The sequence below is a fragment of the Syzygium oleosum genome, unplaced genomic scaffold, assembly GCF_021117445.2.
Source record: "Syzygium oleosum isolate NSW1041296 unplaced genomic scaffold, Sole_v2.1 Sole_v2.21, whole genome shotgun sequence".
In the NCBI taxonomy this organism is placed as follows: Eukaryota; Viridiplantae; Streptophyta; class Magnoliopsida; order Myrtales; family Myrtaceae; genus Syzygium; species Syzygium oleosum.
Genome location: NW_026607505.1, coordinates 1,539,969 through 1,567,762, shown reverse-complemented (window position 1 = coordinate 1,567,762; position 27,794 = coordinate 1,539,969). Strand labels below are relative to the sequence as shown.

The 27,794-nt window shown below is 37.3% G+C and overlaps 2 protein-coding genes across 2 annotated transcripts; one reads left to right on the top strand and one right to left on the bottom strand.

The window, feature by feature from the left end:
• Window positions 1-2,442: 2,442 nt before the first annotated feature.
• On the top strand, window positions 2,443-4,194 carry LOC115677393 (tetraspanin-7-like). Its single transcript, XM_030600555.2, has 2 exons — window positions 2,443-3,022; window positions 3,867-4,194. The coding sequence occupies exons 1-2, from the start codon at window positions 2,516-2,518 to the stop codon at window positions 4,176-4,178; spliced, it is 819 nt and encodes a 272-aa protein (XP_030456415.1). The 5' UTR covers window positions 2,443-2,515; the 3' UTR covers window positions 4,179-4,194.
• Window positions 4,195-23,148: 18,954 nt separating this feature from the next.
• Window positions 23,149-25,358, bottom strand: LOC115677390 (WAT1-related protein At4g30420). Its single transcript, XM_030600552.2, has 7 exons — window positions 25,158-25,358; window positions 25,028-25,093; window positions 24,809-24,925; window positions 24,228-24,459; window positions 23,993-24,151; window positions 23,708-23,859; window positions 23,149-23,524 (listed from the first exon to the last, which is right to left on the bottom strand). Exons 1-7 carry the CDS (start codon window positions 25,334-25,336, stop codon window positions 23,293-23,295), a joined length of 1,137 nt encoding a protein of 378 aa, XP_030456412.2. The 5' UTR covers window positions 25,337-25,358; the 3' UTR covers window positions 23,149-23,292.
• Between the last annotated feature and the right edge of the window lie 2,436 nt (window positions 25,359-27,794).

Genomic DNA, 27,794 nt, shown 5'->3' with positions numbered 1-27,794 from the left:
TAAAGATCTGGGCTATTACGGAGTGGGAACCGCCAACCAAGGTAACGGAGCTGTGATCATTCCCTGGCCTCTTCAACTATTAAACTACTCAAGTATCATCGTGCGACTCACAGACATTCTAAAAAGGGTGAAGTGTTGGAGTGGACAAGTTGATGTCAAGAGGCGTTTGATTGGCTAAAGAAAACGATGACTGAGGAACCAATGCTCATGCTACCCTATCACTCAAAATCATATGAGGTAGAGACTGATGCCTCATATTATGCTATTGGTGGTGTACTCTCATTTGGGAAGAACATCGGTGGCATTTGAATCAAGGAAGTTGAATGAGACCGGACAGTGATACATGGTGCAAGAGAAAGAGATGATGGCTGTGATGCGTTGCCTTCATATGTGGCAAAACTATCTCTTGGGCTCACGGTTCTTCTAGACACCAAAGAAGCTGAGCCCGAAGCAAGCTCGTTGGCAAGACTTCTTTATAGAATTCAACAGTGCTGGAGTATAAGCCTGGGAAGGCCAATTCTATGGCAGATGCGCTTAGTCAGAAGACGGAATTGGCAACCATAAATTGATCCGAGTGTCCATAGACCGAGCAAATCAAAAAGGGGCTACAACACGATCCCACTGCTAAGGCTTTTTGAGTACGCACAAGAGGGCAAGATTCGATAATTCCAGTGTGAGGGCGACCAACTTTACCAAGGGGTAAATACTGTATGTGCCTCTTTATGAGAAGCTATGAAATGAAGTTTTATGTGGATGCAATGATTCCAAATGGGTGGGTCATCCGGGGATCCACTGCATGGTAGCACTTGTGGATCATTGCTACTATTGGTCCCACCTATGCGACAATGTTGAGGCTTTTGAGAATACTTGTCTTGCGTGCCAACAAGACAAGCTCAAGCTATGATTGTCAATAGGGCTTCTTGAGCCACTTCTTGTCCCAGAGTGTCCACGGGAAAGTGTCCCCATGGACTTCATTGTAAACTTGCCCAAGTTTGAAGGGTGTGAACTCTCATGGTCGTAGTGGATTGGTTCTCAAAGTGCACGACATTTGTGCCAGCTATGAAGGACTGTCCAGCTGAGGAGCCGGTTAGACTATTATGAAGCATGTTGTCAAGTATTGGGGAGCACCACGGATGATCATGAGCAATTGCGATCCTTGTTTCGTTGCGAGATTTGGACCGAGCTCTTCGTTAGGTCGGATCTCAACTTCTCCACGAGTCTACCTCCCTAGACTGATGACCAGATGGAGATGGTGAGTACACTTTTGGAGTTTTACCTCCGGCATTATGTGAGCACAACACAAAAGGATTGGGCGAAGCTGATAAATGTAGCATAGTTCTCTTATAACCTACAACAGATCAAGCCTATGAGCCAAAGCCCTTTTGAGATTATGATGGGACAACAATCACTCACTCCGAGTACGATTACAAGGGGCTATCGAGGGAGTAGCCCATTTGATTACAAGTTCGCTAAGGAGTGACACAAACAAAGGGACTTGGCGTAGACTTGTCTATATAAAGCTATGAAACACATTAAGAAATAGGCCGAGAAGAAGCGATGGCACAAAGAATACCAAGTCAGGGACCTAGTGTTGGCCAAGCTACACTTGGTTCTTTGATATCCGAATGTACACAAGTGGTTTATCTGCCACTATGAGGGCCCATTCCAAGTGTTGCAGCGAGTTAGGAAGGTGGCATACAAGTTGGAGCTCCCATCAAAGTTAAAGGTACATCTGGTGTTCCATGTGAATATGCTTAAACAATTCTATGCAGATGAAGAGGATCCGAATCGATGAGAGTTACCCATGCACCTCTTGGGACAAAAACCTCATATGAATGAGACTTTGATTTTATCACGGCGAATCAAGTAATACGAAAGTGGTACCATGCGCCAAAGCGAGAGTATTTGATCCGATAGAAGCGTCTACTTGAGAGTGAAGCAAGATGGGAACCCACGGAAACTCTTTGGCAGTTCAAGAAGCAGATTGATGCCTTCCATGCTGAAGAAGCGACGAGGGTGCTGCTAGATTAGGTGGGGGAAAATGTCAAAGTCCAGAGGTTTTCAATGCACGATGAATCGAGGATGATCCAAGAAGACTGGGGGGACCTTGAAGATTCTAAAGCCCTAGGGTTTCTCGAGTACTCTAGAATATTCTTAGGGGCAATATAGGAAATTTATACTACCCTAGCATGTTCATATAATTAATGTGGATATAGATTGAGAGATGGAATCTACACCGTTAGATTAAAGGGAGATCTACAGTTGTAATCGAAAGAATACTTGTATATATAGGGCCCCCTCCCCTTTATTTGTATCATCTCACGAGTAATAGAAATCCAGAGCTTCTCTTTACGAGTTTCTCTCTCTAAGATCCTTGTAAGTGTGGTGAGAAAGGCTGACTTGGGAAGAAATTTCAATCTAACTGGCTGTGACACCAACTCCAATCCACACAATTCACTCTGTCGCTCTCGAGAAAACCCACCTCAAAGATCGTGCCTTTTTCGACCCCCTCGTCATGGTCCGTCTAAGCAACAACCTTGTGGGGATCCTCAACCTCGTCACCTTCCTCCTCTCGATACTAATCCTCGGCGCCGGCATATGGCTCTCTAATCGGGCTAGCACCGACTGCGAGAAGTTCCTCGAGCGGCCCTTCATCGCCCTCGGCGTCTTCCTCATGCTTGTCTCCCTCACCGGCCTTATCGGCGCTTGCTGCCGCGTGTCCTGGCTCCTCTGGCTCTACCTCCTTGTCATGTTCTTACTCATTGTCATCATGTTCTGCTTCACCATCTTTGCCTTTGTCGTGACGAACAAGGGGGCTGGTGAGGCTCTCAGCGAGCGAGGGTATAAGGAGTATCGGCTCGGAGATTACTCGCACTGGTTGCAGAAGCGTTTGAACAGCACCAAGAATTGGAACAAGATCAAGAGCTGCTTGAGCGACAACCAGGTTTGCTCGAGCTTTCAAGACAAGTACTTGAGCGACACGATCGAGAAGTTTTACACCGAGCACTTGTCTGCTCTTCAGGTGAGTTCAGATCTGTCCATCTTTGTTTTTGGATCTTTGTTATTCGTTCTGACTTTTTGGGTTCTCTCGTGAAGATGTGAAGATTGAATGTGTTATTTTGCTGCGGTTTCTTCTTGTGGGTGGTTGTGATAGAGATCCGACCTCGTGGACTTGACCCCAGTGAATCATTGATTCTGATTATCCTTGTTTGAATAGTGATTAAAAGCTTAGACCTTTTTGGACTTAATTCCTCATTCTTTTTCCCTTTTTCAGATGATGAATTTTTCATCAAATTTTTCTGTAGGTGGTTCTTTGTGCAATCTTTTTTCTGGTCCTCAAAGATCTCTTTCCACAGAAAGATGGAAGTGCTTTGACCTTGAAATTTTGACATTTAGCACTTTTTAAATTCCTCTGGGCATTTCTTTGTGAACTTCAATGATACATCTTCAGAACTGCCACCACCTTTTTTTTTATAGGATTGTCAGGTAGTCGCTTTTTGCGATGGCTATTAAGCATTTTAATGCGAGGTCATTATGCATGCACTATGCCATGACAGGCTTACAGATACTTCCTTTGCAACACTACGTACAAATTCATTGTGTAGTTCTGATTTATGATATGGTGGTTCGATTTGTAAATTGCAATATAGCTACATATCTACCACAAATCTTCTAAACGAAAATATCCACTGAAAATTTGAGCACCAGGTTTGCAAACTTTGTAGCGTGATTCTGATTGATTGCATCTTACTTTTAGAGTCTGAGCTTGCACACTCATGATTGTGTTTCGGTTTTGCCATTTAGCTGCACTTGTTTTTATCTATCAGAATATGACATTCCAATGATTTTTGTTTCTTGATATGCAGTCTGGTTGCTGCAAGCCATCGAATGACTGCAATTTCACTTACGTGAGCCCGACAGTGTGGAACAAGACTGCTGGCGCTGTCTACTCCAACCCCGATTGCAATGCATGGGACAAGGACCCCAAGGTTCTTTGCTACAATTGCCAGTCGTGCAAGGCCGGGTTGCTGCACAATGTCAAGAGCAACTGGAAGAAAGTGGCCGTGGTTAACATCATATTCCTCCTTTTCCTCATTGTTGTATACACGGTGGGTTGCTGCGCCTTCAGGAACAATAGAGAGGACAACTATTATGGTAGATACAAGGGGCCCTACTAAAATGATTTAACGTACTTCTTTGAGGCGAGTGATCATTCTTTAAATATTGGTCATTGATTCGATTTCTTCAAGCTCAAGAAAACGTTTGTTTGTTCTTCATTAGCTCAATTCAGGTCATTGGCGTTTAATTAGTTTTGACTTCAATTATGGGGACTGTGGAGGGCAATTATTTCCAATAGTCTGCTTATTTGAATTCCTCAAGAATAATTGGAACAATGTTGTGTGTACTTACCCAATAGCAGACACATCATAAATGTCATCGTAGGGATAAGATTGTGTTGCACTAGCGATCGATGATGAGGCTAAGTACATACTATCATAGTAAATGTCCCTTCTCATGAATCATATGATCTATGGGTAAGCATAATTTCATGATAGCATCTGGAACCGGAGAATCGAACCAATGGGAACCTGTCCGGTTTCACTGGTTCCAATATATGTAAGGTAGGTTTCAGGTTAAAAAAATTGATGAACTTGTTTCGATGGATAGGTTCCCGGTTCTAGGTAGGTGAAACTTATTACCTAGAACCTAGAACCAGTAACAAGATTTTGTGTTTTTCCTGTTCTATGTCTTTGCGTGATCTTGCTGTATTCTACAGCATCCGATGATAAGTGTACAATTTAGAACCTTTAGTTTGAGCTTCCATTTTATCACTGAGACTTTTACTTTGTCAATTTTTCATATTTTTCTTGTGTCTATATAAAAATTGTGGTCAGTAGATTGTTGCAGTAAGTGGTGGTCATTAGATGTGATGATTCATTACAATCATTCAATTAATAGTATAGGTGGAACTTGAGTAGACCCTGAAACCTATGACAGGGTATGTTTCAAGTTCTAGGGAATGCAAGGTATATTTTAGGTCCAAAAAATCATAAACCTATTTTAACGGGTAAGTTTCAGGTTCTAGATGGAATCTGTAAGGAATCTAGAACCGCTCACCCTTAACACAATCTTCGAGGTGAAAAGCACAAATATATTATTTGACATCACCTAAGTGATTTAACTTGTAAGGGAAACTTACCCAATGAGAGATGCCGAGAATATCAAAGAGAAGCTCTTCCATCCCAACGAAGTCCTGTGAGACTTCCTGCAAAAACTGAAAATTGAGAGAGAGAGAGAGAGAGAGAGAGAGAGAGAGAGAGAGAGAGAGAGAGAGAGAGAGAGAGAGAGAGAGAGAGAGAGAGTCCAACAGAACAGTTCAATACCACCACAAGAAGGCAACAGGTGAAATGAAAAGTGTGGCTGTGGCTTGTCATTACACAATAAAGACTCTGGGGCTCACCCCTTGTAACAAAGCGGCTCTAGCGAGCAAAGTAAGAGCTGCGGAAGTAAACTGCAGGCCAAATATGGCCATGACAGGCTTGTAATCATCAAAACCACCCATCCTTTTTTAGCTTCTCAAATGTTACCACTTAGCCTCAATATGAAGCCACATAGGCTGACAAATATGAGTAGTGTAGAACAAGGGGATAGTGTTTGCATTTACACGTCTTTGTGTACAAACTTACAAATCAGAGACACGGAGAAAGTTGTGACCCTTATGTACCTAAGAAGGTAAGCACACGGAGACAAAAAAAAAAAGAAAAAGAAAAATAGAAAGATGCAATATTTATACCGTCCTAACAGGTTTCTTAATAAAATCAGCATTGCCTCAAGATGGCATCAGGTTTTATGGTAACTTGTTCAAGATTTGAAATGATTATCTTGATGGCCAGCCGAAAAAATAACTACCATATAACAGTACTAATGATTCTCATGCAAGATGCTGCCTTTCCTCATACTAAATTTGTCTTTCCTTGTTTGGAAGGTTGAACATCAGAGGAAAGAATTAACAGGGAAAGCAAAACGATTTGGTTTCTTTTCTGGAAGAAGAGAGATTGTGGAGAGTGAAGGGAAGAGAGCCGTTCCTTCCGAAGATCCAATCCTTCGTACATTCATTCCAAAAGTTGGATTAGGACTTATAAATTTCCTATCCTTATATACCGTGGCTTTCGGGAGGCATTATATAGATCATATCGTGCGATTGTCTATAATTTCAGTTAAATGTTTAGGCCACAAAAATCTGTACACGTCACCTTGACTTAGCCACACAAATCGATGTTCGGTTCTTTCATTAAGCACCTAGTAAACCTAAAAAAAGATGCTTTTCTAGTGCTAGAAGATGGACATTCCTCTCTCTCTCTCTCTCTACTAATTATAAATGCGAAACCTTCTGTTGGATGCTAATCGGATCTTAAATCTGAACATATCTACAATTGTTCTGCAGGGTTCTTCGTTGATTTTGGACGTAAGAATAAATGACAAGAAATTTAAATGTATGAAGACTGAAAATAATTGTGTCAAGTCATGTAAAATGAAAAAAAGTAAAGATAAAAATAAATTTACAGAAGAACGCTGAGTTGTATGATTGATTCAAGGGGCTTATAAAAGAGTACAAATGGGATATGTATAACCCTCTGCCAATGGATATTTATGACGGTTACATAGAATGGATCTTGAATTTGAATAAAGATTTAACTTCTTAACCATACCAGTAGTTACAAGAAATTACACAGTCTCATATTATTTAGCAACACTTTTTCACAAAAGTTATGAAAAAATCCTAAATTAGTGGCAATGGACATAACCACTAGGTCAGTTATCTTTTATGCTGATTGCTCGTTGTCGATGACTTTGTCGATCAACCTTAAGCCTCGATGAAGGCTCTCGTTCGATGACTTCCTTGACAAGTTGTTGATTCCCTTTAAGTTGTCGATTGTTTTGTTCATTGTTGACGAAACTCTGCTTTCATCAACTAAGTCTCATACTTGTCGATAATAATCAAAAGTTTGTTATTTTTTTTATGTCAATATATACCCCTTTTAAAATAATTGAATTGAATGTGTTGAGAAAAATCCCTAATTAGTTTTGAAGAATGACAAAACAATCCTTTTTGACCAAAATTATGCTTAAGTTATTTGATGCAGGCAAATACTGAGTCATCAGACTCAAAGATTGAGTCATCAGACTTAGTCGATGAAAGGACTTTGTCATCAGACTCAGAATTTCTCATCAGATTCGATAAGTGTTATTTTTGGCAGGTTTATGCAGGTCGATCAAATTGATATCTCCAGATATTCTTTCTTTTGTAATCACAAGATTATTTCTTAAATACGAAGAACTATACTTATGGAAACCAAGATTTGATTATATGGGCGATCAAATCACTTGAAGATAATGATTCTTTTTCTAACGGTTACGCATCTTCTTTTGGGAAGTTTCTCCAACGGGTTGATTTGGAGATAAATCCTCTGAAGACTGTCCAACGGGAAGATTGGAAGTGGAGGAGTATAAAAGGAGTGCATACGTCGTACAAAGAACAAGAATTAGAATCGAGAATTTCAAAGTTTGAATAGAGCTTCGATCTTACACATTTGTGATTACTGTATTCCACGTTGTGATTTTAGAGAGAAAATTACTTGAGTGTTGAGTGTACGTGATAGTGTGATCTATCATCTGAGAAGCACTACTCTTGTAATCTCTTGGTGATTCAATAGTGAAACACAGCCAATAGGTTGCCAACGTGGAGAGTGGATGTAGGCTTGACAACGCCGAACCACTATAAAGATCTGTGTGCAGTATTCTCTATCCCTAAACTCTCATTTATCATTATTAACATAATACTGCATACATATCTTTCAAACGAGTTCATTAGAACATCATCATAGTCATCAGACGTAATCATCTGACGACAATTTATCATTAGACGCATCCATCTGACGAAAATTTTTGTATAAGTTTATCAAACGAAAATATCTAATATTGCGAGCTTAAGTTGTTGATCTTGACTATATGCATTCCGCAACTTTAATTTATCAAATTTGATAAAATCACATATTCACCCCCTCTAGGTGATAGCACTAGCCCTAACAATTGGTATCAAAGCCTGGTGCTCACTTTTTTGAAGTGTTATTTTACTTCTGAGCTAACGATTCTTGATGGCTAGTAATGCTAAGTCAGGTCACAACAACGAACCACCTTATTTCAATGGAACTGAGTACAGCGTCTAGGAAAACAAGATGAAGACATTTATCTTGGGATTAGACCATGATATATGGGATATCGTTGAATATGGAATCATTCCAAATGAAACAAAAACCTCAGAAACTTCAAAAGGGCAAATTGAGACACCTTCTTCTGAAGGAGTTAGAGAGCAAATTAGATCTCAAGCTTTACCTCTCTCGGCCAAGGAAATTTCAAGAAGAATCCATCTGGATGCAAAGATCAGAACGGCCATATACAATGGTCTAGCAAGTGTTGAATACAAACGAATTGCAAATCTTAAAACTGCCAAAGAAATTTGGGATCGTCTCAAGCTTGTTCATGAAGGAACAGAAAGAGTCAAGGAGACAAATCTCAATATTCTCCTTGGGCAGTACGAGTCATTTTCTCAGAAATCAAATGAAACAATCTCTGAGATGCAGAGCAGATTTACTGAGATAGTAAATGGGTTTGAATTCCAAAACAATCCTATCCTAGAACCTATGAAGGCGAACAAGCTGCTGAGAGCTCTTTCAAAAGAATGGAACAACATTAAAGTCTTTATTCGAGAAACTCAAGGGATCAGACTACTCACGGTGGACGAACTTATCAGAACTCTTCAATCCTATAAAACTGAAAAGTTCATAGAAACTGAAGAACCCAAAGGTAAGAAATCCATAACTTTGAAAACTAACATTGATTCTGATGATACAGATTCAGAAGAAGATGAGGATGAAGATGAAGAGTTGGCTCAAATGGTTAAGAAACTGAAAAAGATGGCAAAGAAGGCAAAGATGAATAAGTCAAAGAAGCAATTCAAGAATTCTGAGCCATCAAAAGCCAAGAAGCTAAACCTTCAGCAGAAATCGAGTGCCGAAAATGAAGAAAACAAGGACGTGATATGTTTCCACCGCAAAAAGAATGGACACATAAAGCCCAAATGTCCTCTTCTCAAAAAGAACAAAGGGAAGTATGAACGATATAAGAAGGCTTTCAAAGCTGAAACGTAGAGCGACTCAGATGATGATGAATGCGAACAAGAGTATGCTAATATCTGCTTTATGGCAAAATCAGACTCTGAATCAAGTTCTGACGAAGAAGACGAGGTAAGTAATTCCAAAATTCCTGAAGCAGTTGTAAATTATATTGATGAGTTAGTTTCTGTCAATAAAACTGCTTTCAAAAATATTTCTGAATTGAAGAAGGAGATTTCTTCTCTAAAAGGTGTTGCTAATGAAAATGATTGTTTAAAAAAGGAAAACAATTTCTTAATACAACAAGATATTTCGCAAAAAGATAAGATTGATTTTTTGCAAAAAGAATTCAATCTTGTCAAGAAAAATAAAGACTTTCTTGAAAAAGAAAATGATACACTGAAAAAGGAAATTTCTGATCTGAGAAAAATTTCTAAGGAAAGTTTTGATTGTATTTTTAATGAAAAAGAACTTTTGAAAAATGACATGTCTAATTTAACTAAGAAATTCTCAATGGTTTCTAAAAATCTTCATCATATTTTGTCGATTCAAATTCCTTATTATAATAAATCAGGTCTGGGTTTTGACAAAAATACTGAATTAAAAAATACCTTTCCGAATGCCAAAGAAAGACTAAAGAAAAGACCCTCTAAATTTGATTACAAAAATCATTTTCAAAAATAGTTTGTGAAATTCAATGGTCAAACTTCACAAAGATGTATAAATTGCGGTGATTCAGATCACTTCAAGAGTGAATGTCCAAAGGTTTGGAGACCTATTCGGAGAGACATTCTGAGAATGTTTGATCCTAACCAAAATGGACCCAAGAAAATTTGGGTACCAAAGAATAGATGAGATTGCTCTTTTTGCAGGGAATAGGAAAAAGAGAAAGAAAAATGGGAAATAAGTTTATTGCAGGCAATTATACAAAGGAAGCCTGATTACAAATCTACACAAATCATGGTGCAATCAAAGGATTATCTCAAGCGAAAATTGAGAAGGATCATCTTTAAATCGACAGTATATTTCAAACATATACCTTGGGTAAGAGAATAAAAAAAAAATTCATATTTATCATCTTGCCTTGCAAATTTCTACACGAATTTATCATGATGATTGCTTATGACTTACGTATGATTTATATTGCAAACATCTCTTGGCATGGTGCATATTTATTACATGACTTGGCACGTGGTAGAAATATATACTATTCCTTTTGCGAAATTCGTTAATGTCATATTATCTTTATGCATTCGAGATTCATGCTTAAGAAAATTCCTACAATCTTGAAAGATATTATTGCATACTTTTTACACTAGCTATATTCTTAGAAGATTTATTTTAATTGGCAAGTTTGATCCGCAAATTGAAGGAAGGTATGTACGTGATAAACTCCTTATTTTTTGCAAAGATTATTGTCTCTTCTACAAGAATTTGTAGGTCGTAAAGGAATCTTTCCATGAGAAATTTGGAAAGCTTGTTCTAAAAATCGTGGAGATTCTGCAATATTTTTGAAGGATAAAGAAAATTCACTTTGCACAATTTTTTGACAAATTATTGGAGGCATGTCAAAATACTATGAGCAAATGCTTAATGCATCATACGAAAGGATAAGTTGCTTCGGAATGAAATTTTTGATACTTTTATATATCCTATTCAATTTATTTATTCGAAAGAAAGGGCATTTTATATTATGTGAGACATTATATTTTTAACCGCAAAATCGTGCAAAAAGTTTGTTGAGTTTATGCAGATTGAATTTGAGAAGAGCGTGATTGAAGAAAACAAATTTCTTTCTCAAATTTATTGCAAACAAATGTGGCAGATGTTGCTGCTACAAAGAAAATAGAGGAACAACATTTTGTTCAATGTGCACAAGCCGCAATGAAAGTTATTTGCAAAAGCTGTCTTGACGATAGGGGGAGAAAAACAAAGAGGTGAAGAGCAAAAAGTGAAAAATGCAAAAGAAAGGGAGAGAATCATTATCACCTTAAAATAACATCAATTTGAGGAGGAGCATAGATCAAGTATGGGAAAACCAGATAAAGTTGATTTAATTTTTAGCCGCTCTTAATTACTATGGAAGAAAAGGTAATGTATGTTAGAACATGCGAAGTTCTACATAATCCGGGTTAGTATTTCTTATATTTCCCTTACTTTTTGTCATTAACAAATCTCTTAGTTATATAATCGTTTATTATGACACAAAGATTGTGAAATTTATTATGTGCGTACGTGTTCGTTGATATGATATTTGATTCTTCAGAACATGAGCTATATTGAATATATGTTATGTTCACGAAAGATGATATTTTTGAAGGTTGTGTTTCATGCCAAATATATTTTGAAGACAGTATGTGAAGATGAGTTGAATTTATATTCTCTACATGATACCCTTTCCATTACTATCATTTTTTGATTATGACAAAAAGGGGAGAGAATGTAAATATGCATATGTGCTTACTGGTTAATTATATTTACTTGATGTACAATATTGAGTTGTGATTATACTTCCATTTATTGGTAAGATCATTATGGAATTTTTCTGCATATATCTTTTTGTGATGCTAACAAAAAGGGGGAGAAATATGTAGATATGATATGCTTTGATATGCTCAAATATGCAGATATGGTCTAACATGTAGGTTATTATATCAACACATATATGCAGATATGATTTGGTTTGATATGCAGATTATTGGATTCAAAGAAAAGAAGACAAACCGTGATTTCAATATGGATGTTAAACTTTCATATTGGACTCTTATTGATTATACTATTATCATGCTACTAATCCTTTTTGCTGATGTCAAGAAGGGGGAGAATGTGAACGCTACACGGAGAATGTGAACGCTACACAAAAAATGCTATACACTGCTTTACATGCTTTAAATGTCATATCCTTTGAATAGAGTATTTGTTTACACAAATGTTTTTAAAGCATATGGATAGTTTTGTCATCATTAAAAAGGGGAAGATTGTTGAGAAAAATCCCTAATTAGTTTTGAAGAATGACAAAACAATCCTTTCTGACCAAAATTATGCTTAAGTTATTTGATGCAGGCAAATACTGAGTCATCAGATTCAAAGATTGAGTCATCAGACTAAGTCAATGAAAGGACTATGTCATCAGACTCAGGATTTCTCATCAGATTCGATAAGCGTTATTTTTGGCAGGTTTATGCAGGTCGATCAAATTGATATCTCAAGATATTCTTTCTTTTGTAATCACAAGATTATTTCTTAAACACGAAGAACTATACTTATGGAAACCAAGATTTGATTGTATGGGCGATCAAATCACTCGGAGATAATGATTCTTTTTCTAACGACTACGCATCTTCTTTTGGGAAGTTTCTCCAACGGGTTGATTTGGAGATAAATCCTCTGAAGACTGTCCAACGGGTAGATTGGAAGTGGAGGAGTATAAAAGGAGTGCATATGTCGTACAAAGAACAAGAATTAGAATCGAGAATTCCAAAGTTTGAATAGAGCTTCGATCTTACACACTTGTGATTACTGTATTCCACGTTGTGATTTTAGAGAGAAAATTACTTGAGTGTTGAGTGTACGTGATAATGTGATCTATCATCTGGGAAGCACTACTCTTGTAATCTCTTGGTGATTCAATAGTGAAACACAGCCAATAGGCTGCCAGCGTGGAGAGTTGACGTAGGCTTGACAACGCCGAACCACTATAAAGATCTGTGTGCAGTATTCTCTATCCCTAAACTCTCATTTATCATTATTAACATCATACTGCATACATATCTTTCAAACGAGTTCATCAGAACATCATCATAGTCATCAGACGTAATCATCTGACGACAATTTACTATCAGACGCGTCCATCTGACGAAAATTTTTGTATAAGTTTATCAAACGAAAATATCTAATATTGCGAGCTTAAGTTGTTGATCTTGACTATATTCATTCCGCAATTTTAATTTATCAAATTTGATAAAATCACCTATTCACCCCCCTCTAGGTGATAGCATTAGCCCTAACAGAATGATTTATCGATTATTCAATTCTTTTAAATTAGATAATCAATAGTTATCATATGCTCTCTTGTCATTGGCAATTTTGATTTTTCCCTGTCAAATTACTTTTTCAACTATTTTCATGAAAACAATACAATTAGTTGTGTTATGGCTCCATGAACGATGCCGCTTGCAATATTTTTTGTTTACTAACTCTTCTTTATTTGGAATTACATGGCATTTAGTTAATTGAATTAGGTCATCTTTCAAAAGTAAGTTGAAGATTTCATCAAATTTATTAATACAAATAAGTAAACTTGAGTGTCTTTAGCCCTAGCCATTATTGTTATTCTTTTAATTTGGCAAGCTTTAAGGATTGACAAACGTAAGGCTTGTAGAGCATCACTTTGTCACATTTATTTCGATGTGTTCATTTGGGCTGCGCTTTTTCCACTCTCTCTATGGGTAAAACACTCCCTTTTTTGTTGTTTTGACCATCCTATCCTTTGTGGGGCCCACTACTTTTGGTACAAATTTACATAATCCTTTTTTATTATTTGGTCAAATCTATTTATTGTGTTTCTTTTTTTTTTTCCATATGGGTCCCACTTTCCTTTTTCTTTCTTTTCACGCCTCCCACTCCTCTCTCTCCATTCTCTCTTGCGTACTTTCTACACCTCCCATTCCTTCTTGTTCTTCTATTTCCTACAAATCTCTTTTGCCTCACAGTGTGCTTTGTAAACTTGAAGGGAGTTTTGTAGTTTGTTACCATCAAATGTATTTGCAATTGATCGCCTAGTTCATATTTGAATTGAAAATCATGTTTCTTTTGGGTTTTTTTGTTGTTTTCTCTAATGCAGTTTTCTCCATTACTGATAGAGAAAACCCGTGCTCCTTTTATAGCTATTAACAGCCGAATTCATGGTCGTTGAAAAACATATCTAATATATATGGGAAGGCTCCAACAAACTGATTCAATTTGTCATCTATATATTGCATGTTCTTGAGAGCTTTTGTCTCTCATATTTCTTGATTTTCTCCTTTATCTAGATACTAGTCATGATTTGGCGTTCGTTCCATCTTCGAAAATCTAAAGATGCTTGTAGCCGAAACCTGAAGAATGGTATTTTTTGTCGATCTCATTGTCATAGTTAACAATGAGGTTTTAATGTAATCGACCTAGATATGAAAACCCAAAGTCTTAACTTTTTTCTTACAAAACATTCAAATGCAAAGATAAGTTGAAAGCTTTCTGCAAGTCACTGGAAAAAGCACAAAAAGAGGAGCAAAATCTCACACCAAAATATCAATTCTAAACACATCAAAATTTTCATAAAACAAATAAAGAAAAGTAAAAAGTTGCGTAAGCAACTTAACAAAAAATATTGTTCATTTAGCTGCTTGGCTCCCCTCAAGAAAATTCATTGTGCCTATATTCCATCACCATGAATTCCAATGGTTCTCGAATGTGTGTTTGATCTGAGATCTTCGCCTTTCGATTTACATGTCCGACTATTATGACCATAACCTTTACAAGTACCACATCTCTTCCCCTTTTCAATAATTTCAAATGCCAAAGGATCACATTTTGTAGAAGTTGCTTCTCCTTTAGTTTTTGAACTAGAAAGACGACCTTTATGAGATGTGATTTGGGGCTCATATAAGATAGTATCACTTGCTTGAATAAAATGCTCAATTTGCTTTCGAACAATTTCCTTTTTGGAAAGCGGCCATTCTTGATACTTCCTTTCCAACTCATGAAGAAGTTGCTTGAATGAATCTTCTTCATAATTTTGAGTAATATCACCATCCAAAAAGGACCTTGTATTGAGCCTTCATTGCAGATTAATTATATCAAGAGGTAAACCATCGGAAAACCTAAATCTTATCTCATGCACACATGGAAGTCCCATGGATTGCACAAAATGCCCGGTACAAGGAGGTAGTTTAACCCTACTTTTAGAAATCTCATTTTACTTGTAAAGCTTGTCTAAAGCAAATACTGGCACACGGGCAATCAAGTTCCTGAAAAGAGAAATATGAAGATGATGAGGAACTCTTACCTTTTCGCTTGACAATTTGCTTTTGATTTCTTGAAATTGATTATCAACTGCAAGGCATATCTTCTTTTTGACCTCAACTAAATCCCCCGTTGAAACTTGTAGATATGCTTTCAAAGTCGAATGTGCCCCTTCAGCTCTTGAAGTAACCTGGTTTCCAAAATGCTTGTGCAAGTCTATCCAAGCTATCACAAAAAGCTCTTTGAAAGGAAGCCATGTATTTTTTATGTAGTTAACAACTGATGGCTTTTCCTTACAACTATTTATTCAAATTGCTGAATATTTTCATCATATTCTGCTTTAGTCTTGGATTTCAAAACCTTGGACCAATCAGACATAAAAGAATCCCAATGTGTTCCTTCTTAGAACTGAGGTTTACATTTTTCCACAATATTTTTCTTAATGTGCCAAACACACAACAAATTTGCACTTCTAGGAAAAACGATTCAAACTGCATTCATCAATGCCAACTCCCTATCAGTGACAATAGCTGAAGGTTGACAATCAACACCCAATATGTTGCTAAACATTATCAAAGCCCAAACATAATCTTCCTCTTCCTCCTTTCTCAAAAAGACAAAGCATGAGTAGAAAGATGTATTAAAGCACGAAACTCCAATAATATCCAACAAATGCATTTTGTCTCTATTAGCCTTGTAAGTACAGTCCATTGCAAAGACACTAGAGAAACTCTTCATTAGTGCGACAGAGATAGGATGTGAGAAAAATAAATGCGTCAAGTGACCCTCAGCATCATGTTTAAAATTGTAGATGAATCCACATGTACTAAGCTCATCCATTAAAGCTTGAACCATAATGTGACCATTCAAATATTCACGGCAGAATTTCGCTTTCTTGTTATAAATAGTTTTAGCAATAGCTTGAACATTGGGATTACTTTGTCTCAAGGAAGTCAAGAATTTGGCGAGGAGGTATACCGGCCTTAGACATCTCTTTTACATGCAGAGCTTCAACTTTAGAGAATCGACGACAAGTAGGATGTCCTGACATATCACTTGAAGGATCATGATTATGTGATGCATTCACTATTTTGAGTGACCATGATCCATTCTTCTTTTTGTAGCCACGGACGTCAAAAGGACAGTTAATCAAACGAGATCCAATCTTTCGTCTTTGATGCGCAACATAAATATTATGTCGATCACGATAACTCCCTCCGCTGTCGCACCTAAGAAGAACATATTTGTCTCTCTTTGACCTTTTAATAGAGATGACATAACCTTGAGCAAGAAGATGGCTTTGCATACTTCTCAAGAGATCTTCTCGAGTTAGAAAATTACCGGATAAAGTTTCAAATGAACTTGTTAATATGATCGATTGCTCTTCTCCATTTGCATTTTTATCATCAATAGATGCATTCAAGCAATTTGGGTCCTCTCTAATATTATTTGTAGAGAATCAAGTGGATGCCCAATTAAAATAGAAACTCTTTTCTTAGTATTATAATGGCAAACTATCTACACCTACTCATTATAACACAATATTTAATTACCAACAATGTATGAGTGAGTAAAACAATGGGTCAAACAAGTATAAATGATGAATCCCAACAATTGGCGATTTCGAAATGGATGTTGAGAAATCAAGTTCAATTCTGCACACAACCATAGTCTAGGGCTAAAAGCAACAGCTGCAACACAAATGAAAGAACAAACGCAACATTGTAGCACTATGTTCCATGATATTAATCTATGAAAGCATAATTTTTATTTCAATACTTTGAACACAACACTGAAAACTGCAATCAAATCAAACCACTAATTCGAATCTGGTTTCATATCATCTAAAAGAACACAACTCACTTATTGCCCTCGACTTTTATGCCTACACACGTTTTCTTTCTCTACACTCTCACATGTGCAAGAAGAGACAAAAATATATTTAAAAAAAAGAGGGGGAAGAGACAGAAGCGGTGCTTTTCAATATTACCTTCCATGGTGCAAGAAGAGCCTGCGTGCAGAGAAAAGGCACTCATTGGGGAGATCACCAATGAGCCCAATGCCGGTGCCGGCGAAAGTGTAGAGGACAATGGGTTTGGCATCATAGGTAAGAAACAAAGGACGACAGGTTTGTGGAAGAAGAAGGAGGAGGAGGGGGAGGCGTGGAAAGCGTAAAAAAAAGAAGAAGAAGAAAAGTGAGACCCATATGAAAAAAAATAAGAAGAAACAAAATAAAAACAATGGACCAAATAATCGAAAACGGATCATATAAAATTTTATCATAAATGATGGGCCCCACAAGGGATAAGATGGTCAAAACAACAAAAAAATGGAGTGTTTAAGTCATTGGAGGAATGGAAAAAGCGCAGCCCTTTCATTTGGATTAGATTTATATTCTCATTCATAATTTTCAATCAGAGCCACGTTTTGTGTAAAGTATTCATGTGGGCTTTTTGTCTTTGTCTTTCAATAGTTGCTTATTTTTAGACACATTTGTCGCCAATTGAAATAAATCGAAAAAGTTTTGGGCTTCGAAGTTTTCTCTGAAATAAAATTTCAATCCATCAAAAACCATATTCATGAATTATTTTTCTGATAGCAAAATGAGGCATCTATTTCTAGCTTTTTAAAATCGAGTAATAAATTGATCAACCAACTCACTATTATATTGATAAAGTCTAGCTAAATTAGTGATCGATACTTCGGGTAGCATTGTATAAAATTGAGAATGAAATTATCTTTCCATCTCTGCCCAATTACACATTGAATTAGGCGGAAAATTAGTGGACGGAATAAAAACAGTTTTTGACAAAGACAGGGAAATAATTTAAGTATTAAAAACTCATTTATTCCTGTCCCCACATTAGGCTATAAATTGAATAATGTGTTTGATGATCGATTGCTTGTCCTCGGCAGTAAAAATAGTAAAGTTAGGTTTTTGAACCTCTTGAAAAAGGTTGATAATCAACCCATTTGGGATGTAGTTTCCTATAAATAGGTATGATAACACCCCTGTATAATCCTAATTTTTGTCAAACTTCTTCAACAAACTATACTGAGTTCAAGTGTGGAGCCATCTTGCCCCCTAGGCGGTGATGCTGGTCTTGCTGGATTATTTACTTTAATTGGCATGTAAGGCCTAACAGGAATATTCACATTGGATTGTACCAATGGAGCCACTAGCCTTACATTTCCAACATTTGGTAGTTGGTCGGCCTATCAACCAGTTTGATCTGCCAAATTATTATTACCAATTTGGTTAGTTTAACCAACATTAGCCTGATTATCCCCATTGTTCTGACATTGATAAGAAGATTCAGGCTTTTGCATAATTCTTGGAGGAGGTTGACTATTCAGACCAACATTGTTGGCATCAACAAATGGAGAAAGACTAAAAATGTACCCGTTGAATGATCCTAGCCTCAAGAGAGCGTCATTCACAATATTGATGACTATCATTTAATCACATCGGATATATGACTCACAATGTAGTTAGCCATATAATTATGCTACTCTTCAAACATTCTTCTCATGGTTAACACCATGTTGGGATATGGTGCAACCTCCCTCAACATCTAATCAATATGATGCATCAAAAGATCAACATTCTTAGGTCGTTTATCTTCAACCGCTCTCCATGTGACTAAAGTATCAGAATGCACGGTTGTCTCATTATTAGTTGTGGTAATGGTTTTTTGTTGCTAGCATCATTTTTTTTATGTAAGAGGTAAGTATTAGTTATCGAATGAAGTGCAGAAGCTTAGGGGCATCCCCCGGCATTATAAATAAAACTAATAATGCGAAGATGGAGATAGGAAGTCCACATAGTAGCCAATACAACATTAACCTGGGAAGGTCTAATATTTTTGTAACGTGAGGCTCTACCCTTAACGATTTTATGCACCTTAGCAAAAATAATGTGGATATCATTTGACTTTGTTTTGAAAATGTCTACGATTTCACTCCATCCAAATGCAATATATTATTGCTAAGGATGATACATTGAGGAGCCTTGCCACCAAGTCTTTGCTCCTAATAGTCTTCATCATCCATTACAGTTCATCATTCCATCCACCAACAGAACACTGAATCTCATGTTGTTGCAAGATACTACACTATATACTTCCAATCTAGTTGCACTAAAATAACAAACGTGTTCTGTCTTCTAAATGGGTCATACAGAAATTGCATTGGATATCTATTGAAGGCATCCATCATGATATGATCTCTGCTATTAGAAGCCTGTTTTTGCAATCAGTTGATAAAATTATGTTTGCTGATATGGCTAGTCAAAATTAGGTTATGCCACACCACAATCAGTCCCATTTGTCTGAGTTCATCATAAATCTCTTTACAATAGTACCTAGAGCTAGATATGACCGAAGTTACAGCAGGTCTCCACTTAAGAAGACCTCACCAACTCCAGGCCATACAACTCTTGATGTCAAGTTGTATAATTGGAGTGCCTCTGCATTTAATACTGTGAACCCACTTACTCCATAGGGAAGAGGATGGATAATTGATAAGGCTCCAAAGCATGTAGCCTAGCAATACTTTGTTCCATAATTTTAGATCAAGCAATCCTAGTCCTCCTTACCTTTCGGGCAAGCAAATGACTTGCCAAGCGCCTTTGTGGGATCCATGTACTTCTGTATTTCTTACCCATAAGAATTATCCAATCTTCTTCTCGACCTCATAGATAGTTTGCTTTGAAAGTATAAACATTTGCTTCCAATAAGTGCATATAGAGATTAGGACTGATTTGGCCAATTGCTCAGACCCTTATTAATTTTTGGTTCTTGCCATTGTAGTCTTCTCAAATCAACAAAAAGTGTCTCATTAGGCGTGCCAAAAAAATGTTTCACAAAAAATGTGATGAAATATTCTTCAAGAATATGGATGGATCGATATGAATTGACAAAGGTTGTGAAGGGTCCTTTATTGATTTTGGACATGAAAGAAATGACAAGAAATTAAAGGTAAAAAGACTAGAGACAATCTTATTTAGCCTTTTGGGTATTGATAACTCTCTACCGACGGTTACATATGACGCTTTCTAAAAAAGCAGAGCAAAAATTTGAGAGTTAGATAAGAGTTAGAATAGGACAAAACAAAAAAAAATTATGTTGCTCCAAAGGCTTGTATGTCGAAACCTCAAGGGACTGAGGCAAACATGTGGCGACGAGCATCATGACCACACATGTTGCGATTGAGATGTTGTTTGCCTAGTCAATCCTTAAGTCTACTAATACAAGATAGATCGATCTAGACTTATAAAAAAACTAAAACATAAAAAAAGGATCTATAGCTAGATAAATAGATAGATGGTGTGTGTGTGTGTTCATCAATTTTCTAGAGTTTCACGCATATATTTATATTGGAATTACATGGACTTGAGTTTTGTTCAATCCTTAACGTGACGTTTGACTCGCAAAAATAGCTTATGTTCTAGCAAATAAGAAAATCCACTAGGGATAAGATAATAAATAGATAAGGATGACTGTTTCACCAAATAAGAAATAGGCTAATAGTTCTTCCTTGACCCCTCCTCTTAAGTTGCTTAAAACCAGATTTAATTAGGTCTGATTTTTCTGTTCCATATATAACATTTCAATTATTTAAACTTATTAATATTGAAAATAATATTATCGGGCTAAGCCCGGTCGGGATTGAACATGCCTGAAATTGGGCCTGGCTTGTTCGGGTTCGGGTTCGGGCTTGGGATGTGCAAGCTCAAAAGTTTCGGTTCAAGCTAGTTTTCAAGAGTAAGCCCGGCTTGCCCCACCCCGCCCCACCCCGTTTATGTCCCTACATGTAAGCCCGGCTCACACACCCTACTCCCCTCATTGGAGGATAGTTTTTCTTCCCTTACCTTAGAGAATACCTCCGTGTTTTACGTCGCAAAGTTCAAACAAAAAAAGTTTAAGGACCTACTTAGGTGCATAGTAATTTCCTCATTTCGGTTGGCCCAGAGAGAGAGAGAGAGGTCCAGCCCTGTTGATAGATGTTTGTCCAGGAGTGACAAGTGTCTGGCTTTTCCTTCAGGCCCAAAAAGTAAGGCCATAAATCTTTGGAATCATTTTTTCATACCTTATCCGAGACTTTCCCAATGTTTTGTGTATAGCTTCACCGAACCAATTTCCTGTCTTCTCACAAAATTTCTGTGAATGGTCTCTCGGGTCGCGTTCCTTCAAGGAAGTTGAATGTTCGGAGACTCTTCAAGAACTCGGTCAATCTCTTTGGATCCCGACAAATAATCCGATGTTCTTTAACCCCCAATGGAGGTTACTTATGACGAGGATAAACATGACATGTCCTCCCCAAATGGCGGAGCCACTTCCACATTCAAGGATCCCAAGTGGTGGCATACGTCTCTGCTTTTTTTTTTTTTTTTCGTTTTGGGTTTCGTTTTAGCAACAAATGGCATGCATCATGGTCCTTAAACAAGGAAGGCCCGCGGACACAGTGGCCTGAGGAGTTTCATGTGCATGACAAGATGGATGGAGGATAGTTTCATGCCGAGCTCAAAAAATGGGACCATCTCTCTCTCTCTCTCTCTCTCTCTCTCTCTCTCTCTCTCTCTCTCTCTCTCTCGTTGTAGTTGACCGCCATAGCTCATTAATTCACGCCATTAAGGCATGAATAACGCCACCCTGTTTTAAGTCACTGTATGTCTCATGACATTGATGTTGGTACACTTTGCCTCGTGAACTTAGAAAAAAATTGGGGTGAATTCCCTAAAAAATCCCAAACTTTAGGTCAAGTCCCAAACCTGTCCTGAACTTTTTTTGTTTAAGAAAAAACCCCAAACTTTAGGTAAAATCCCAAATCTGCCCCAAACTTTTTTTTGTCTAAAAAAAACCCCAAACTTTAAGTTCAGTCCCAAATTTATCTCGAATTTTGTTTTATGTAAAAAAAATCAGCAAATTTCAATTTATTTTCAAAAATATACCCCCGATCCAGTCCCAACTTAATGTGGCATTTTCACGTCGATAACAAATCCTCATCAGCAAAGTAATGGGGAGATAGATACAAACCGACAGTAATGGGGAGATAGATACAAACCGACGTTACATTTTCACTTCGATGACAAATCAAACCAAATAAAAATTGTTGAAATTCTCCAAAATAAAACCATTTTAGGATATGAAAGTTACGGACGATAACAAATCCACCCCAATTTTTTTTTAATTTAAAAAAAAACCTAACTTTTAGGTTCAGTCCAAATTTGCTCTGAACTTTTTTTTTGTCTAAAAAAAGCTCAATTACTTTGTTGATGTGGATTTGTTATCGACGTGGAAGTATCACTTCAAGTTGGGACTGGATCACGGGGGTATATTTTTTAAAATAAATTGAATTTTGGTGATTTTTTTTACACAAAACAAAATTTGGGGCAGATTTGAGACTGGACTCAAAGTTTGGGGTTTTTTCTAAGACAAAAATAGTCCGGGGCAAATTTGAGACTGAACCTAAAGTTTGGGGTTTTTTCTGAGACAAAAAAAGCTCGGGATAAATTTTGGACTTGACCTAAAGTTGGGGGAAGTTGGGGGGTTTTTTAGGAAATCAAGCCTAAAAAATTGCGCTTTACATCTTTGGATGGAGCTCTTCTGCATTGGAGGGGTTACCATCTGCATAAAGAAAACTTTGGCTCAAAGATGACTTACTTTGTACTTACTACTTACCACATTCGCAGAGCCAGGGCACAAGCTAATCGTGGTATCACTGCTTGAAAGCTCCGTTCGACATAAATGAATTTGGTTGATCATGCTGTGATTTAGTTCCTTGCAATAATTACTGCGTGTGAGTTTAATCACTGATTTTGTTGCTGTTTTGGTAGGGTAACACCCTATGAATTACGTCTTGTTTTAAACTGAAGTCTTGGCAGTCAAGAAACGAACAATATGATTTTACTGTATATCAATACCCATTTAAAAGTTTGTGGTTCGTGTTTTTTTCCCTTAAATCACGAAACTATACTAAATGATTTTCCTTCTCCTGCTGGCATTTCAATAGTTGGTACAAACACCATTTGGAATCCTAAATGTTAAAGGATAATGAAAAGAAGCACACTCTGTGCTATTCAAATACAGAAAGAAAATTCGCATTATTTATCGATCTAGACGGGGTTTGTTTTGTCAGCTGATGTATCTGATAAAAGAGGTTCTGACAAATCACATTTAATACTTGATAGCTTCTCCGGTGACAACCCATCAACAGATAGTTTTACGGTGTGAGCACAATCAATTCGAATCTTGGGCTCCGTCTCTTCATTGATCTCAACAAGGTCTTTAGCTTTACCCCACAGCACTAAATATAAACCAGCTACTATCCCAATTGCACCTGCCAAGCTGCAAGAGAGTAAAAAATGTGAATTCCTCTGAAAAGCCTTAATTTGTACATCGGAGTCAGACTGAAAATTCAAGATCAAAGTACAAAGTTTAACCTTCGGGACAGTAAGTTATTCTTGATAGGCAAAATAATTCCTCATAACACATAAGACTGACGCTCCAAGATGGGAATAAAGATACTACCTTCCGGTATATATTTCTTCGTGCAGAAATATAGCAGCCAAAATGGTTACTATAACAGTGCCCAGAGGGTTGAACATGGCGGAGAAGAGAGGGCCTCTTTGGGAAATGCACCATGACTGGACGAAGAAAGAAATTCCAGATCCTACAATTCCCTATTCACAACAATTCAAACAAAGAAAATAGGACGTCAAACTTCAGTAACTCTTGGGAATAGTTCCAATAAGAACATACGAATAATTCATGTGGTATCTCGTGTTGATATGAACAGCAGATGTAGTTACTTACAGCATACAAAACTGAAGCTATCCCAAGCTTGGAATGGAGCTTCCATGCTTCAGGATCTTGTTCTAGGAATAATGTGATGACCGCACATTGAATTGTGGATATGATACACATCCAAGCTGATAAAGATAGATGGTCAGGATGGCTTGCCGACATTGGGACCTGAGTAGAAAATTATTGGCTACTTAAGTGACCATAAAGGCATGTATGTGAATTGCAATGGATTACAGTTCAATACCTGCAGAATCAGCCAAATCGACCAGCAACAAGCGCTTCCAATGAGAAATATGCAACCCAGCAACCAATTGTCGCCTTCAGAAGCAAAAATAGACCTCACGAGTAGATGGAACTCTGCATTTAGAAGCTTTGGTCCCTGGAGCAACACCATAACAATCGCTCCACAGACGCAAACTGCCGTGCCCAATATTTTGGCAATGCTTCTTAGACTTCTTACATTAACCTTCTCCATTCTCAAGTTTCAAAGGAACAAAGAAATGTGGAATGTCAGTGTTTAGATTAACCACATCATTAGACCAAAAAAACAAAAAACAAAAAAAGATTGCCCAGATCAGAACTTATGTTACTAATAACCACATCTGACTTTCGAAATATTTCTTTGAGGCATGTGATCCTTCTTTAGATATTAGTCATTGATTTGATTTCTTCGAGCTCAAGAAAATGTTTCTGTTCTTCATGAGCTTAATTCAGGTCATTGGTGTTTAATTAGTGTCAACTTTAATTATGAGGACTGTGGAGGGCAATGATTCTGTTTATTTTGAATTCCTCAAGAATAATTGGTTTACGGTTGTGTGTATGTACCCAAGAGCGGACGCCAACAGAAATGTAATTGCAGGGACAAGATTGCCTGTCGCACTAGCCATCGATGATGAGGCTAAGTACATACCCTCAAAGTAAATGTTTTGATTGATTGCGACCCTGCAAATATCCATTCTCATGAATCATACGATCTTTGCGCTGAAAATCACAAACATATTATTTGACAGGACCTAAGTAATTTAACTTCTGAAGGAAACTTACCCTATGAGAGATGCCAAGAATATCAAAGAGAAGCTCTTCAATCCCAACGAAGTCCTACGAGACTTCCTGCAAAAAATTAAAATTGAGAGAGAGAGAGAGAGAGAGAGAGAGAGAGAGAACAGTTCAGTACCTCCACAAGAAGGCAACAGGGGAGATGAAAAGTGTGGCTGCGGCTTGTCTATACACAACAAAGACTCTAGGGCTCAACCCCTGTACAAGAGAAGCTCTAGCGAACAGAGCAAGACCTGCATAAGTAAACTGCAGGCCAAACATGGCCAAGACAGGCTTGTAATCATCAAAACCACCCATCCTTTTTTAGCTTCTCAAATGATATCGGTCAGCCTCAATATGAAGCCACACAGTTTTGACAGATATAAGTAGTGTGGAACAATGGGATGGTGTTTGCATTTACACTTCTTTATGTACAAACTTACAAATCAGACAGACAGAGGAAGGTGTGACCCTATGTTCCTAGGAAGATGAGCACATGGAGACAAAAACAAATAAGATGCAATATTTATACTATCCTAATATGTTTGTTAGAAAAACCAGGATTGCCTCAACATGGCACCAGGTTTTACTGTAAACCCATGTACCATGCTCTTGTTCAAATTTGGAACGATTATGATGATGGCCAGTAGAAAAACTGCTATAATTTTAAGAGTAATACAACAATACTAATGATTCTCGTGCAAGATGCTGTCTTTCTTTGTACTAAGTTTTGTCTTCCCTCGTTTGGAAGGGAGAATAACAGCGGAAAGAATTAATGGGGAAAGCAAGACTACTTAGGCCTTTTCTGGATGAAGAGAAATTGTAGAGAGCGAAGGGAAGAGAGCCGTTCCCTCCCAAGATGCAATCACTCGTAGTACATTCACCATGAAAGTAGAATCAAGACTTGTACATTACCCGTTCTTATATGATATATGGATCAGAGAGCTGAAAATAATTTAGGTAAATAACACGCCTAATTCAACCTCTGGCTTTCTGGAGGCATAACTACGATCATATCCTGAATTTTTCTACAACTTGGAATAAATGTTTTGTTTAGAAAATCGTTCCTCGTCACCTTGACTAAGCGACCCAAATCAACGTCCGCTTCTTTCATTTAGCACCTAGCAAAGCTTGAAAAGAAATACCTATCTAGTGCTGGCTGATGGACATTCCTGACTCTCTACTAATTAAGAATTAAGACCAACTAAAGAGAAATGGGGAAAGAGACGTGCTGTCGACGAAACCTGACGCTGGAAGCCAATCGGATCTCGGATCTGAACATGGCTCTTCTTTGACAGGAAAGCTGCGATACAATATGGAAGAAGTTCAGGCTTTGTCTGCTTCACTGTTTCGAAGCGGCGAGTCTTGGCAGCTCACAGCTCACAGTACGCAATCATTCTCATCCTCATCATCCATGCAACAGTACAAGGACATTCTCATTCTCTACTCATGAGACACATCCAATCGTCCCTCAGATGCGTGCCAACCGTAGTCCATGTGGGTCGAACTTATTATAAACTGTGTGATGAGTGATGGACGTGGATTTCTTTCATGTCGATCCTGTTAGATCAGAGTCTAATGATGGTATGAAGGAATTGGGATTTACACCCACGGTTAAAAGTTTGATGACCAAATCATTCTGACTTAAATATTGCATCTTTAGTAAGGCTAATTTATCAAGAATCAAGAATTCACCGATCCATGGTGGATCTCTCTCTTATAAAAAAGGAGTTCTCGTACAATCTCCACGCTATTGTTAGTTTTTGTCCTTCATATGTAAACTTCTAAAATAGGTATACGCAATATTTCATCTATCAACCATATGTAAGCAAATTATGTGATATTGACACTGTCAAGCAGAGACATCTTATCCAAAGTTAGGCGATTCTCATATAGTCTATATATGATCATCGATTATCAAATCTATATCATTGGATTGACGAAATTAGGTCGATTTTATTATGTCTTTCCTATAAAAAAAGAAGAAGATAACACGAATAGACTCCATCGGTATATTCAAAACAATTAGATGCGTTGGCACCAGAGGTTAGCTGAATATTAAATGGAGAAAATTACAAAAATAATCGTAACCTTTTTCGTTAGTTATATATTTTTGCAGAGCACTTTGGATATTCTAGTTTCAAAGTCCGAGATTCACAAGCTTAAGTACCATGTGCCAGGAAAGTCTAAACGTGTGGCAAGCATCATGACCACACACGTTGAGATGGAGATGTTGCTTGCCCAGTTAATCATTAAGTTTACTAATATAAGATTGATTGATCGATCTATCCTTGTCGGAAAAAATTAAAGATCGAAAGCTAGATAAATAGATAGATGGAGAAAAATGTATAAATATAAGTGTGTGTGCACGCGTGTTAAATAATTTTCTAAGGGTTCACGTATATATATATATATATCTTGAGTTTTTCTCAATCCTTAATGTGATGTTATGAAATGACTATTCTGTTGATTTATTAGGATTCATTGTTCAAACAAATTAGGAATAGGCCGGGAAAAGTGCCAAAAAAGTCATAAACCTTTTGCATTAGTGCCAATTTAGTCCTAAACATTTTTTTTGTGTCAATTCAGTCCTATTTGCATTGGTGCCAATTTAGTCCTAAACCTTTTTTTGGTGTCAATTAAGTCCTAAACCTTTTAAATTGGTGCCAATTCAGTCCTAAACCTTTTGTTTTTGTGCCAATTTAGTCCTTCCGGCCAATTTTGATCGGAATTTGCCTACGTGGACGCCTGCCGGCCGGCGACCGGTCACCGGCGC

Bases quoted from the DNA above. Each gene is read 5' to 3' on its own strand.
- LOC115677393 (XM_030600555.2), top strand. From the start codon at position 2,516: ATGGTCCGTCTAAGCAACAACCTTGTGGGGATCCTCAACCTCGTCACC. The intron at 3,023-3,866 runs GTGAGTTCAGAT...CTTGATATGCAG, and splicing joins AGCACTTGTCTGCTCTTCAG to TCTGGTTGCTGCAAGCCATC.
- LOC115677390 (XM_030600552.2), bottom strand. From the start codon at position 25,336: ATGGGTGGTTTTGATGATTACAAGCCTGTCTTGGCCATGTTTGGCCTG. The intron at 24,460-24,808 runs GTACATACACAC...TTGAAACTTGAG, and splicing joins CTGTTGGCGTCCGCTCTTGG to AATGGAGAAGGTTAATGTAA. The intron at 23,525-23,707 runs GTAGTATCTTTA...ACTCTCTTGCAG, and splicing joins GAAGAAATATATACCGGAAG to CTTGGCAGGTGCAATTGGGA.